The sequence below is a fragment of the Phodopus roborovskii genome, unplaced genomic scaffold (genome assembly GCF_943737965.1).
Source record: "Phodopus roborovskii unplaced genomic scaffold, PHOROB, whole genome shotgun sequence".
Classification (NCBI taxonomy): domain Eukaryota; kingdom Metazoa; phylum Chordata; class Mammalia; order Rodentia; family Cricetidae; genus Phodopus; species Phodopus roborovskii.
In genome coordinates, this window is record NW_026125059.1 from 16,142,347 (window position 1) to 16,158,239 (window position 15,893).

The 15,893-nt window shown below is 40.8% G+C and overlaps 1 protein-coding gene across 1 annotated transcript in view; it reads left to right on the forward strand.

Moving 5' to 3' along the window:
* Ptprt (protein tyrosine phosphatase receptor type T) overlaps nt 1–15,893 on the forward strand; it is a 1,080,054-nt gene that overhangs the window by 382,511 nt on the left and 681,650 nt on the right. The window contains exon 5 of the mRNA XM_051187222.1: nt 14,878–14,993. Within this exon, the coding sequence (XP_051043179.1) occupies nt 14,878–14,993 (116 nt within the window). The remainder of the gene's footprint in view (nt 1–14,877; nt 14,994–15,893) is intronic.

The window sequence follows — 15,893 nt, forward strand, 5'->3', positions numbered from 1 at the left end:
AACTTGTCCAAGCCTTGTCACATCCTAAAACAGCCAAATCTAAATGTCACTGTGAGACTCTACCCTCTTTGTGTAACTTGACTTTGGGGATACTACTCTGGTGTGAGTTTGGAAGACAAATCATAATGAAATCACAACAGTTATTCTATGAGTAAGGGGACAGCTTGCTGCCATCTCAAGAGGCATTTTGTATGGGTACTTCTCTATGTGTCTTTTAATACCCTCCCATCCTCACCTCTGGCTGGGCATGAGTCTCACATAAACCCCACCATGTTGCTATAATTGAAATGGATCTTTTCACTTCTGTTGCTATTCATTTGTCAGATCTTCAATTTTCATTACCTTCATACTTCTGGGGAGAAGACCACTATGGTCCACCTCATTAACTTAAAGCACCTTCTCTGGGGAAAAAATATGCCAAGTTCCAAGTTCCACACAATATTTTGGGGAACTATGTCTTTTGTCTATGTAAGAAAGACTCTCTTTCAGGACTAAACCAACCACTCAGAAACACAAAGTAGACTTGGTTCCTTACTGTTCTCACTAGTCTCTGGATTATGTCTCAAGTCTTTCAGAGTGCCTTAAACAGTTCTGTCCACTATCTCATGCTTGGAAAATGTCTCTGTTGAAGTGAACGTTATGGAAAGAGGATCCAAAGTCTCTAGCAATGCAGGGTTTCTATGGAAGGTATGTAGATGGTTCCCCTACCTGTACTGTCTCCCTCCTGTGAATCTCATGAGTTTCATCAATGTCAGATGCCCACTGGGGCATTGACATGTATTCTAAGACTAGGTAGTTGTGTCAGAAGCACCTGCTCTTCTCACTTCCATTTAAATACACACTCAACCCTGTGTATTCTTCAGTGTGGAGCAGTCTCCCCTATAAATCTTATATCTTTCTTACACCCCATACATATTTATCCCTATCAGCATGCCCACCTTTGCTCCCTAAATCCATTATTTTATGGCTGGACTTGATCTTTCTTGGTAACACTTGGTTTTCTCAGCAGAATACACCATGGTATGCTGTCCTTGGGCCCCAGCGCTCTGTGCTCCTTCAGAGAGCTTCACTTTCAACATAATACCTAGATGTTCATCTCTTGTCCCAGTATCACTGTCTTATCTCCAAGTCCTGTCCATTACCAGCAAGCAGTTCCTTCTCTTTGTTCTTTTCTTTGTTGTATCTCTGGAGGAGAGGATCTCTGGAAGGCATTTGGATGGCTTTCTACTCACAAAACCATAAGAATCATTGGGAATATTCTTTATTTTCACTATGGCATCTATGAATTTAAGATTCTCCTGATATCCCCATTCTCCTCCTAATGAGAAGTGTGGATTGAATGGTTATAGAATTGCTGAGAGTCGGTTACCCAGCAAATGGGCCATGGGATATAACTCTAGAAGACACGACCTTGGCTTTATTTCTGCATGACATATTGTGGCTGTGTTCAACCCCAGTGCTTAGAAAGCTAAGCACATCCTTTCCAGAAAACACAATGTGAGGCCCATGAAAGGGTGGCTGGAATTGGAGAAAATCACCTTATGGAGATGTACAAACACTGCCAGTATGTGGAGTCCTGTGAGGTACACCCACAGCTCATATGCTTAGTTCATTGCTCACATGTGATTTACCCATTCTTCATTTCATCAAGTAAATTATTTGTTGTGAGCTGTGTGTTCAACAGCTTTTCTGGGCATAGCAGTTGCTTAAGTAAGGAAGGGTTGGCTCCTCTTGAGGCCCAGGGACTGCATCCTAAGATCTGGGGACTGCGCACAAACTGGGGAACCCAACCCCCAGGAAACTGGCCTATCAAAAGTCTGCCAGTGTCCTGATCCTGGCTCCACCCACAGAAAGAGCCTGCCTTCTAGTGCTCTACTTGGAGCCCCCTGAGGACTTGGAACTATGCAGTGTGGGGTAACCTGTCCCAGCAGACCAGCACATTCAGAGACTGCCAGTGCCCTAGTCCTGCCACCACCCACTGGAAGAGGAGAGCCATCAGAGTATTAGGCCTGCTTGCACCCACCAGAAGAGAACTTTGGTCCCATACCCACCAGAGGAGGGAGAGACCCCACCGGGATGCACTAGAAGAAGGGATGGGTAGATGACAGTATAAGAACATAGTCAATAACAATATGACACTGCCAGAGTCTAGGGACACCACACCAGCAAAACCTGAACATCCCAACACAGATGAAGCAGAAGAAAATGACCCTAACAATAACTTCATGAAGATGATAGAGACCCTAAAAGAGGAAATGAGAAAATCCTTTAAAGAAATGGAAGAAACGACAAAAAAAAAAAAAAAAAAAAAAAAAAAAAAAAAAAGAGAAACAATTCAAACAGTGCATTGCCTAAAAGCTGAAATAGAGACAATAAGAAATAAACAGACTGAGGGAATGCTGGAAATAGAAAAACCGGGTAAATGATCATGAACAACAGATGCAAGCATAGCCAACAGAGTATAAGAGATGGAAGAGAGAATCTCAGGTGTTTAAGATACACTAGGAGAAACAGATTCATCAACCAAAGAAAACCTTAAGTACATCTAACCTCTAAGACAAAATATCCAGGAAATATGGGAGAGCCTGAAAAGGTCAAACCTAAGAATAATAGGTATAGAAGAAGGTAAAGAAACCCAACTCAAAGGTGTAGAAAATATATTCAACAAAATCACAGAAGAAAACTCTCCCAACCTAAAGAAAGACATACCAATGAAAATGCAAGAAGCTTACAGAACACCAAATAGACCCTTGCCACACAATAATCAAAACACCAAACAACCAAACATACAGAATAAAGGAAGAATATTGAATATTAAGAGCAGCAAAGGCCAAAGGCCAAGTAACATATGAAGGCAAACCTATCAGAATTACATCTGACTTCTTCATGTAAACTCCAGAGGCCAGAAGGTCCTGGAAAGATATTCCATCAACACTAAGAGACCATGGATGCCAGGCCAGACTACTAAACCCAGCAAAGTTTCAATCACTATAGATGGAGAAACCAAGATATTCCATGAGAAAACTAGATTTAAACAATACTTATCAACTAATCCAGCCCTATAAAATGATCTGGAAGGAAAATTCCAACCCAAGGAACTCAATTACACTCACAAAAACATAAGCAATAGATAATTCCACTTTACCAACAGCCAAAAAAAAAAAAAAAAAAAAAAAAAAAAAAAATGGAGGGAAATCCACAGATAATACTACCACTACCATCAAATCCAAAACAGCAATAATTAACAATCAATGGACATTAATATCCCTTGATATTAATGGTCTTAATTGCCTGTAAAAAGACACAGGGTGACAGAAAGAATATGAAAACAGAATTTATCCTTCGGCTGCATACTAGAAACACACTCAACTTCAAAGACAGATGTTACCTCAGAGTTAATGGTTGGGAAAAGATTTTCCATACAAATGGACCCAAGAAACAAGCGGGTGTAGCAATCCTAATATCTAACAAATTAGACTTTAAACTAAAATCAATCAAAAGAGATGAAGAAGGTCATTTCTTATTCATCACAGGAGAAATCCGTAAAGATGAAGTCTCAATTCTGAGCATCTATACCCCAAATACAAAAGCACTCACATTTGTAAAAGGAACATTACTAAAACTCAAATTGCACATACAACCTCACACACTCATAGTGGAAGATTTCAACACCCCACTCTCAACACTACACAGGTTCACAAGACAGAAACTTAATGAAGAAACAAAATAACTAACAGAAGTGATGAGCCAATTGACTTTAACAGACATTTATAGAACATTCTATCCAAACACAAAAGAATATACCTTCTTCTCAGTGCCATATGGAACCTTCTCTAAAACTGACTACATATCCAGCAATATAGAAAACCTCAATAGGTACAAAAAATTGAAATAATGCCCTGGATCTTATCAGGCTACCAAGCTTTAAAGTTAGAATTCAACAACAACACAAATTGCAAAAACCCTACAAACTCATGGAAATTGAACAATGTGCAAATGCACCAGGAAGAAATAAGGAAAGAAATCAAAGATTTCCTAGAATTCAATGAGAATAAAGCAATGACATATTCAAGCTTATGGGACACTTTGAAAGCAGTACTAAGAGGAAAGTTCATAGCACTAAGTGCCCACATGAAGAAACTGGAGAATAGTCACATTGTAGAATTAACAGCACAACTGAAAGCTCTAGAAAAAGAAGCAAACTCAGCCCAGAGAAGTAGATGCCAGGAAATAATCAAATTGAGGGCTGAAATCAATAAAACAGTAACTATGAAAATAATACAAAGAATCAATGTAACAAAGAGTTGGTTCATAGCAGCATTATTTGTAATAGCCAGAACCTAGAAGCAACCTAGATGCCACTCAACTGAAGAATGGATAAAGAAGATATGGTACATTTACACAATGGAATATTACTCAGCGGGAAAAAACAATGGAATCTTGAAATTTGCAGGCAAATGGATGGAACTAGAAGAAACCATCCTAAATGAAATAACCCAGTCACAAAAAGAGAAACATAGTATGTACTCACTCACATATGGATTTTAGACATAGAGGAAAGGATTACCAGCCTACAATCCACACTGCCAGAAAAGCTAAGAATCAAGGAGGATCCTAAGAGAGACATAATGGTCCCCTGGAGAAGGGGAATGGGACAAGATCTCCTGAGCCAAATTCCTGGAATCCAGTTTCAGAGAGGGAGGAGTGATGAGTAAAGGGGTCAAGACCAGGCTGGAGAAACCCACAGAAACTGCTGACCTGAACAAGGGGAGCTCATGGACTCCAGTCTGATAGCTGGGAAACCCCTTGAAAGTGGGTGTTAGTTAAGAGGACTGGGCAGTCTATGGGGCCTCTGGTAGTAGATCAGTATTTACCCCAAGTATACAAATGAACTATGGGAGCTCATTCCATATAGAGTCATAGCCTCTCAGCCTAGACACATGGGGAATGACCTAGTCTCTGCTCCCAATGATATGACAGGCTTTGAGGAACCTCCATGAAAGGCCTCACCCTCCCTGGGGAGCAGAAAGGGGATGGGATGGGGACAGGGGAGGAGGGGAAGGTGAGGGAACTGGGATTGACATGTAAAACAAGCTTGTTTTAAATGGCTCCTGTGGTTGTGGTATTTCACTGGCAAGGGGTGAGAAGGAGGAAAGAAATTGAGTATCTAATACTAGATAAGCAATGGGGTAATTTGGTATAAGGGAAAATTTTGGGAATATGATAAATATGGGAAGTGGGACTATACAAGACTCTTCAGGGAGTTTGGTCATGTCATGGGATGTGTCTTCAAAGATGTGAGACTCTAATCACGGAAAGGCATCTGCTTTCTAAGAATTTGGGAAGGGGCTTTCAAGAAGAGGAAATAGCAAGTGCAGAAGCCCTACCTTGGGAAACAGCTTCATGTTGATGGTGTGTCCCAGTAGATAGAGCATAGTTATGTCCCAGGTGAACCTAGGGCAGGTGACCTGGGACCTCATCACTCAGGGTCTCAGGCATCATCATGAGTTGATATTAGTCTTAAGTGCAGGGAGGCAATGCTAAAAAGGCTTATTTGGGGACATAATGATTTCAATTAACTTATAAGGGGTGTTGTATGGTGTATGAGTTTAAGTTACATGGGAAGGATGGGAAAACCATAAGCAAGAACATTCTGGAGCTATGCAGTGGTGACCTGGAGCAGGATGGTGAAGAGTCAGCCACTTGTCACACTGAAAGTGATTATAGGCTTGTATTCATTGTCAGGCACTGCTCTGGGATTGTGGAGATACATAAGACAAATTCATTGTCTGTCCTCGTAGGCTTCCAGTAAAGTGAATGAGACTAAAACAAAACAACTAATGTTGCAATTATATTATGTGTAACAGATGGTTTATTGCTTCACAAGGATCATGGTCCAGACGTGCCAGAAACTAGGTGGCTTGAGTGATCACACTACAATTTCTAATAGCCCTTACAGATAGAAATCAAGGTTAAGGTGTTGAAAATTTGGTATTGCAGATGATCTTCCTAGACTTGCAAAATTTTCCTCAGTGCAAGCTCCTGTGGTCTTTTTTCTCTGTGTGTAAGTCATTGGTGTCTGTTTGCATGTCCACATTTCCTTTTCCAGAAAGGACATTAGTTGCATCAGATCAGGTTCTAACCAACAGCCTATTTTTGGCTTAATCAGTTCTTATGAGGCAGTATTACCAGATACAGACACATTCTATGTTTGAGTTTCCAGGAGACATTAGTGCTGTGGAGAAACACAGACCTTGGGAAAGTGGTGCCTAAATTGTCACTGCATTCTGGAACTGGAAGTAACTAGTCTTACTTGATTGGCTGGCTTGGGAGACAGATACCCCAAAGATGACTACTTCCATATCTCTGAATATTCCTGCTATCTCTAAGGTGGTGACCACCGGTCTTGGAACTGCTCATGGGATTACACATCCTACAAACTATGTACCTTCTTAGCTATCTGTTGCACTGCGGAGTTTTCCCCAAATCCTTAGCCTTGCTCAGAATTCTGTAAGATTTTTAACTATCCTGAAAAAAATGCATTTTTTTCATATCCAAATTTTTATGAGTCTCTGCTTCTGCCCTTCAAAAAAATTGCTATTGACATATGACCACAGTTTATCAATAAAGGATTCAATTTAATTATTCTAAAAGTTGTGGATAGAAGAATCATAACTGATTTGTAATCTTATCCTCTAACAATTGAAGCTAGATTTAAATGTTTGCCTCAAACCTTTCAAAACAGTGACAAAAAGGCATAATCCTCCAAAGAAATTATTTTCTTTCACAGTGGAAAAATTCTCACCCATATTTTATAGCCCATTTAACTTGTTGTTGTTATTCCAAAACTATTTTGGCCATAGCTACCATCCGTTGCTGGCTCTTTGTGTTAATCATTAGCAGGGCCAGTGCAGTTATAACTTCAATAGATGTCAGCACACTGCTCCACTCAGTTTCAAACTTTCTAACTCCCAAGTCGATTTTTAGAATTTTTTTCAAACCTATTTTTCCCCCTATCTCAAGGCCATGTCCCTCAGCAACAGCAACATGTTTCTAATGTATGTAGGAGCTTTCACTTCAATTGTGTGGCTTCCTGCTGAGCATTGTCAGGTTTAAAGAGCGAGATAAAGGGCACAATAATATGTCTTCAGATGCTGCACTGACATCTTCAGGAGTTTAAATGTCACCGGCATTTTACCCCAAATGCACACTTAGTTTCCTCTTAACCCTGCTCAGCAGAATCTCATTTTAGGGGAACTCGGTCTCAGTGAGCAGTGAGAGCAGGTGCCTCAAGCCTAGCTAATGGCTGCTTGGGGGACCCAAGATCACCCGTGTTTGGCTAAAGGTGAGTGAGCTGACCTTGGTACAATAATTTCATTCCCTGAAGTGCAGAGGCAGGGGGAAGATGATAATTGAAAGAGTGGCTGAGGAGGAGACTGGAGTTGTTTTGTTTTGTTTTGGGGGTTCTTATAGAAGCCAGGAGCCCAGAGAAGACCAAACACAAGGAAGATCTCAACCAAAAGATACGCATTATGAGTCAGGGGTGATCCAGGGCCCCAGAGAGTAGAGATGAGAGTGAGGGCCTACAGGAAGACTGCGGAATGAGAAGATAATTGAGAAAGTTCCTACAATCCAGTGGTTCCCATAGTGTGTCTACAGATAGGGTATAACTGGCCAGTGGGAATTGTTCCACGAGCAAGAGACTGAACATAAGAGCAATTTATCAGAGGTCATGAATTTGTGGGACCTGACTGCTAATGAGTTTGGCTAAGACTGAAGTGTTTTTATCAAATGCACTGAAGATTCTTGGGTAAGGAGCTTCGTGTAAAATGTGAACTGTTATTTTTTTCTGGAGAAATCAGATGATTGATAGCTCTGAGCAAAGTACTTCCATCCCCATCCCACTCCCTGTTGGCTTTTAGTAGCAGAGCTTCCCTTTCAATGTGGAATGAGATCCCTTTAGTGCCCCTATTTATTCACCATTCCTTAACAATTTGCCAACATTGAAAGTGGTGCTAAATACTAGTCCTCACTTTGCTTGTAGCATTTTTATCTTTATTTTACAGAAATATCTTTCCAAAATGGAAAATGAAAGATGGAGCAAGATGGTGTTTCTCTTAGTTTTGATTTACAGTGGAGCCACTTTGTTAATTCACATAGCTGTGTGGTTCCTGTGAGGGTTTGGGTTTGATATCTCTGCTGTAAATCAGAGTCACCAGTGTTTCCCTGGAATATTAACACCTGTGGACATTCAACATCTATATTCTGAATTTAGAAGAGAGGAAGGAGATAGAATGGAAAAGAGAATCAAGCAAAACTCTGTTGCTGAGAAGGGAGAAGGGGGGAGGAAGCAGAAATAGGCAATCAATGACCAAAGAGGAACTATTTCTAACTTTATGTCTCCCAGAACTTGACTGCTTGCCCCATGATCAAAGAGTAAGACCTTTGTAAAACTTAACGGGATGTCTTGATTTTGGCGCCTAGACACTCCCTCCCTATATAGGATGCTTTCCCCCTTTAAAACCGGAGCAGCAGAACAGACCACTTCTGGCCGAATAACTGATTGTTCCAAAATCACTTCGAAGTACTATAGGAGAACCAAAGGAGAGAAATTTGAAGCAAACAGAGCAGCATGACATTTATCACATTGGTAAATGCAGGGATCTTGAACATGGAGACAACCACCAGAAGTAGTCTCATCTGGGCTTTGGACCCATGGCATTTTAGCCACAGGGCCCTGACAGTAACATGAGGGGGTATCTCAACTGTTGTCAGCTGGTTTAAAGACCTGAGCAGATGGTGTATACTTTCTCACAGCAAGTGTCCTTGACCATAATGAAATCCTTGGGTTTGGGAGGGTTTAATAGGCAGAGCGCATTTTAGTAGATAAGACAGTTCAAAACTTCCCACAGGGTGAAGTAGCATAGATGAGAGTTCCTTGTAAAATAGTTTGGGAGCAAACAGAAAAGCTAGCAGAGCCATCACAGTCCACTATGAGAGTCCTTTCTCTGCACTCCAAGGCCTGTCTAATGACACCACCTTCCCTCTCAAGGCCAGGAAGGCAAGAGGGTGACTAGTTCAAAATTAAGTCTGGAGCTCAGGTGGAACTAGACTGAATTCTTTACACATTTCTGTGATGCTCTGTAGCCTTGGGAACTGTTCTAGTTTCATTTCTGTTGTGATAAAATACCTAATAAAAAGCAACTTAGGAAAAAAGAGTGTGTTTGACTTTAAATACTACGTTATAAGCTATCATAGGTAGGAACTCAAAGCAGTAGAACTTGAAGCAGACACCTTCACAGACAAGAATAGAGGGAAATGCATACATGCATTCTTGCTTGCTTACTCATTTTTCCTCAGCTCAGTTTCTCCAGTTACAAAATTAGGGTTCTTGGCCTTGGAAATGGCACCCTGTCCACACTGGGATGTATCTTCCTATAGCAATTAACTCAATTAAGATAATCCCTAACAAAGATCCAAGCAGTTTGGTCCCAAACTGAGGCGAACACTTCAATGTTTATTCACATGCTTACTTTTAAGAATCAAAGTTGCCCAAATTAAATCTTTCTGCTAATATTACTACATATCCATTTAAAAGGAGGGAAAAAATAAGAAGAAAAAGCAAAGAAAAATATAAGGGTTTTTTTAAAAATCAGGACAGGAAAATGTTGAAAACCAAGTTCATTCTCTTAGCTCCAAATGAAGAAAACTTGGTTTTTAATAGGGGGAAAAAAGAAAAAGGAAAAAAAAAAAAAAAAAAAAAGGAACAAATTCAAGCATCAGCATCATTCTCCCTACCCTGCCCCCACCCCACACCAACAACAAACAACAAACAGCGGGAGCCCAGTGTGTTATGGTCTGCTTAAAACATGGGCCTGATCCCAGACTCTGTGGCCAGTGTCCTCTGAGCAGTGGGACAGCACCGGGGATGTGTACGCTGCTGCTGTGGGTTCCATGTAGCTGGTGGGTTGTGGGGTGGGATTTGCAGGGTCTTCTTGCGGCTCCCTGTTGAGCCTCACCAGCCTCTCCCGGTTCCTTTCTCCCCTGGGCAAGGGCTCCATCAAGAGTGGCCCTTACTCAGCTGTGGGCTGTAGACTGTCCTTCTCTTCTCTGTTCTCTGTCCCACTCTCATCATCTTCAATTTCTCCTTCCTCTCCACTGAACTTGTCATGGGCCCACTTGGGACTGGTACTGGATTTCCGGAACATGAACCAGCCCCGACCCCGGGGGAAGGCTCCTCGCCCACGGCCTCGGCTCATCCACTTGTCACTGCCTTCACCTTCCCGGTCATCATGCAAGTAATAATAATTCTTGCTTTTGGGTGTGTACTCTGGATCCCATTCCTCTTCCCGGTTTCTCCTTTGAAAATCATTGTTGCTGTTGTTGTTATTGTTACCAGAATAGTTTCCTCTGCCCAACCTCTTCCTCTTGCTCGAAATTGAAAAGTTCCCTGAGCTCTGCTGCCTCTCCGGTTTTGTATGTCACGGAGGAGTTTAAGGCCTTTCTGACCACCTTGTGTTCCCCTTTCTGCACAGCCATGTGTCACATGGAGTTGCTCCCAGCCTCCCCATGCTGCACCCTGCTCTTGTCTGATTTCTCCTGGGCTGGGCTTCTCATTTTCCACCAGCAGCTCCAGTATCCTAAACTTTATAGCCCTGCTGGTCCTCAGCAGAAGGAATGGAAACTGGAGGGCAGTTTCTGGTCTGTTTTCTAAGAGACTTCTGAATTCTATTATTTTTACAAATAGATGAGAAAATAATTTTTCAATATTTTTATTGATCTTTTTATAAAATAAAAAGAAACTCCTATGATAGATTAAGGATGGTGGTTATGGCTGGGTGGTTTCTGGGGTTGTGGATTTGTGTTTTCTTTAACCTTATGTTTTGAGTTGAAACATTTTCAGATATTTGGGGGGCATTCTCATAAAAGGGTCCTTGTGCTTGCCTTCTGAGGAGGGGTCCCGAGCAGGTGAACCATGGCATTTGTTGCATATATCATATGCAGACATATATCCTATGCCGACTATACCTTCCTCATCCCCTTTGCTCTTGGGTTGTTGCTACTTCCTCTTACTTTGCTAATTTCTATAGTTAAGTTGGTTTTACTTGAATGATTCATGTTTAGGGAAGAAAAAAAAAAACCTTAAGTTTTTGTTTCAACTCCTCCTGCAAATAAAAACAATAAAAGAAGTGACAGATGTAAAAAAAAAAAAAAAAAAAAAAAAAAAAAAAAAAAAAGATAATCCCTAACAGAAAGGGGGACACATATTTACTGCTGATGGGAATGCAAACTGGGAGAACCATTATGAAAAGCAGTGTGGAAGAAAATCCATCCTCAGAAAATGGAAGTAGATCTACCACGGGATCCAGCTGTACCACTCTTAGGAATATACCCAAAAGATTCTGTATCTTGGTGTAGAGGTACTTTCCCTTTCATGCTCATTGATGTTCTAGTCATAATAAGTAGTAAATGGAAATGGACTTAAATGTCCACCACTGATGAATGGGTAATTAAAATGTGGCACATTTACCTAATAGAATGTTAAACTATTAAGGAAAATGAACTTAGGAAATATGGAACCGTTAAAAAAAAATGAAATTATGAAATTCTCAGGTAAGTGGATAAAGCTACATACAATGATTCTGAGTGAGATAACCCAGTCTCAAAAAGATAAACTTCACACATTTTCTCTCATTTGTAGATATTCGCTTTGAGCCAGGTGTGTGTGTTTATTTTAGAATACCCACAGAGATTAGGAAGTGAGCTTTCAAGGGAGGAGAGACAGACCACAGTACCATGGAGCATTAAAAAGGAGTAATAGAACAAGAAGGATTAAATTTGGGTGGAGCATGGGAGGACAGTATAGTAGGATGTCTGTTTGGGTCACGAGCTCACAAATCATGACACAGAGACTTACTAATTATTAAAGCTTGGCTTGTCCCATTAGCTCTTGTAACTTAAATTAACTAATTTTTTAAAATTAATCAACATTCTACCACCTGTCTTTTGCCTCTGTCCCATTCTGTGTGTCTGACTCGTTCAGCATCTGGCTGGCTTCTCTGCCTCTCTTCTTCTCAGAGTCCTCTCTGCGCCTGTGAAGTCCCACCTATATTTCCTGCCTAGCTATTGGCCATTTATCTCTTTATTAAACCAATCAGAAGGTGCCTTGATAAAGACACATCTTCACAGTGTACAGAAAGATTACTCCACAACTTGAGGAGAGAATATAGAGAGGGAAACCTAACAGTGACAACCTTTTGAAAAAGTCATATGGAAATGTACTACTATAGGCTATTGTCAATACTGTTATCTACCCTCCAGAATTTGGTGACAATATCATATTTTTTAAGAATCTGCAAACTTAGAAATGAAGTTAGAATTGAACTGGAAGTTTTACCCCTACTGGCTAGCCTTCAGAGTGATGGAAAATGCAGATAAAGAAGAGAAAATTTAAAACAAAAATGTAATAAAATCAGAAAAAAGTAACTCTTATTTTTGCAAAGCTTTGAACATTAAATGCTACAACAGCAAATAACATGATAAGATATGCCTATTCATAAATAGTGACACAAATGTTATGAGAGTACTCAATTACTTTTTGATTGTACTTAAGGCCCAATCCATGAGATGGAATCCATACCTGGCATTAGGGATAAGACGTTGTAGCTAGATAGGTCACAGGACCCAGGGCAGGACCTAATAGTACTATTCTGCTAAATGAACACTTAGTATCAAAATGACTACTAATGACTTTTTGCTGTAAATCAGTGCATCTCAAACACCACCAAAGAAGCTTCTCCTTGCAGCAGATAGCAGTTAACACAAAGACTCTCTATTGGCCAATGTGCACAAAATAAGAGATGCTAGAGTGCCCCTCCATAAATGGTACATACATAGCATCACACCCTTTTCCACAGGTGCAGGGGTTATTGTAGAAGAGGGGATGAAAAGATTGTAAGAGTCAGAAACCATGGATAACATCAAGGAAATAGTGTTTCCTGGACACAACAGGACAGTTTCACATATGAATTCTAATGTAGAGAGGAGAAAAATCTCTGAGTTATGTGGGTAGGGAGGGGAGGATGAAGAGAGTGGATGTAGGAGGAGCTGGTGATAAATATGATGAAAGTAAATTGTAGGAAATTATCATAAAATTAACAAAAATATTACTTTAGAAAAAGATAGCCACCATAGACATGGCCACAGATCAACCCAATGCAGACAATCTCTCCTCTATGAGATTCTCTTTCCAGGTGATTCTGGGTTATGTCAAGTTAACAGTTGAAGCTAGCTGTCACAACAATATTGGACTTGCTGATGCTAATTTTTACCCTTTATCATATGCTTCACAGGGATGCTATGAAATTAGAATAGATAAAACATGCAAAGTGTTTGTTCTGGCTGTTTTTATGTCAACTTGACACAAGATACAGTCATTTAGGAAGAGGGAATCTCAGCTTAGAAAATGTTCCCAGGAGATCAGGCTCTGGGAAAGCCTGTGGGACATGGTAGGGGAATTTTCTTGATTAATTGTTGATGTGGAAGGGCCTAGCCCATTATTGGTGGTGCCAGTCCTAGGGAGGTGGTCCCGGATGATTTAAAAAAAAAAACAAAAACAAACAGAAACCAGGCTTACCAAACCACAGAGAAAGCCAGTAATCAGCCTTCCTCAATGGTCATTGCTCTATTTCTACCCTCAGGTATCTAACCTGAGTTCCTTTTCTGAATTTCCTGGATGATGAAGGTTAAATAAGCCCTCCCCTCCCCAAGTTGTCTGTAGTATTTTACCATCACAACAGAAACCTCAACTAAGACTACTGGTTAGCACGGGTGGGGGGTTCAGCGTATGCTAGTCTTCCTATTTTTCTCAATGTCCTTGGTATTATAAGCCCCTTCCATTTAGCCCCACTTGGGATAAAGAGTCTATGCCCAACTTTTCACTAATTTTATTGATGGTAGTAGAGAATCTTCATCACACTCAAAGGCAAAACTCATTCCTCTTGTCATTAGTTACCAGCTAATGGAAACCAGACATTGCTGTTTTATGGGGGAGTTATATAGAGGAGCTTTTGAACCCACAAACAAGAAAAGAGATAGATGAATACAAGCTATCCAACATGAAACCCAGTCTTAATCCTAGGGCTTATTATCTCACATGCTGATATTTATTTGAAAACCATGTTATTCTCAGTCCCCCAGAACACTTGTTCTACATCCCGCCCATGCATAGCAGGTGTCACTGTGTAAAGCTGAAAATGTAAACTATGCATCTTTGAGAGCATGGGTAACTTTCTGGAATTCATAAGCAGGTGCACTATATTGAGTAAAGTCTAGATGCTGAGCATGATACCTCTCACATACAAATACTCAGAAAATGACAGTTCTTATAGTTTCCTCCTCTTTTCTTCCTACTATACTCTTTGTCCTTCACCATTGCCATCATCATCATCACCAGAGTCAAAGGAGGACCATTGGGTTCTATGATTCTGCCTTTAACCTACTATTATCCCCAGGGGCAACGGTCACTTTGGACCATTCTAGAGATGTATGGGCCAAGTTATCTAGAAACTTTGAGGGTCTCATAGGACAGGATTCACATCTTGGCTCCCCTGATTTCTGGACACCTGATTGTGCCAAACTACATACATGCTCAGAGTCTTAGATTTGGGATCTGTGAGGAGGCTCTCCTGTTTACTCCATAGATTTTACTAGGCTTAAATGAGACAATATGTGAAATTCATAGAATAGGCCTCACTCTGTAGTGGTCCATTAACTCTTATCTGAGCCTGGCATCTATCCTAGGCTGCTGTCCCTGATGGAGAAGTGGTGTGGGGAACTGAATCCTGTCTTCATGTGCTCTTTGGTTTTCTCTCTTAGGGAAAGCACCTCATTTCCTGCGACTCCAAAATGTTGAGGTGAATGTCGGGCAGAATGCCACATTTCAGTGCATTGCTGGTGGGAAGTGGTCCCAGCATGACAAACTTTGGCTCCAGGTAAGAATGGGAGAGAATCTTGTTCACACTATTCCCTCCCTTTGCAAGGAAGACTGTATGTTCTGTGAAGAAGGAAGGGTGTGGTGGAGGAGGGGGCATTTAAAAATATCTGTGCTCCTTGGATATTGCTCTCCACCATGCCCTTGTGGAATGTTATCTACTGTTCTGCTAGATTGACATTTTATAGACAGAGAAGCTGATGGCAATGTAAAAGTTCTGGGTCTAGTATTGGTGAATACAACTCCTCCCCACTACCACCAAGTACTCTCTGACAAACTTAGTTATTAAAACTACAACTGCTATGGCGAAGACAAACTGAATGTCTTAGGGTCTGGGTTTGTGACATCATTAATCCTTGACTAAATGATACTTGGATGTCTTCATGAAACTGTTACTCTTTTCTTAGAAAATGCTCCTGAGATGAGCAGTTTGTTCTCTGGCTAAATGAGTCCATTACTAAGTACAGTCCTTCAGGACAGTGTTTTAAGCTTGGATCCACTTGTCTGTCTTTTCTGCTCATCGATCCTACGTCCCTAGAAAGATTCGAGAACATTTCTGGCCAGGGTATAAAGCCAGAGGATGGGATACTCATAGTGACAGCACTGTCATGTCACTACAAACACAAGTACTAAGGTCTTAGGCAGCGCAGAGGGCAATGCTGAGCTTTTCTCTGCAGTATCCATGAGGCCATCTTTAGTCTCTCTTTCCCTACCTCCCATACCCCACATCTCTTTTCATTTTGACAATGTTTTGCTATGTAACCCAGGCTGGCCCAAAACGTTTTATATTTCTGCCTCAGGTATGAGCTACCATATCCAGCTTCTATTTAATGCCAAATATTTTCAAACAGCTTTATTGAAGATAATTGAGATGTAATGTTTAAGGCACACAACTTGACAA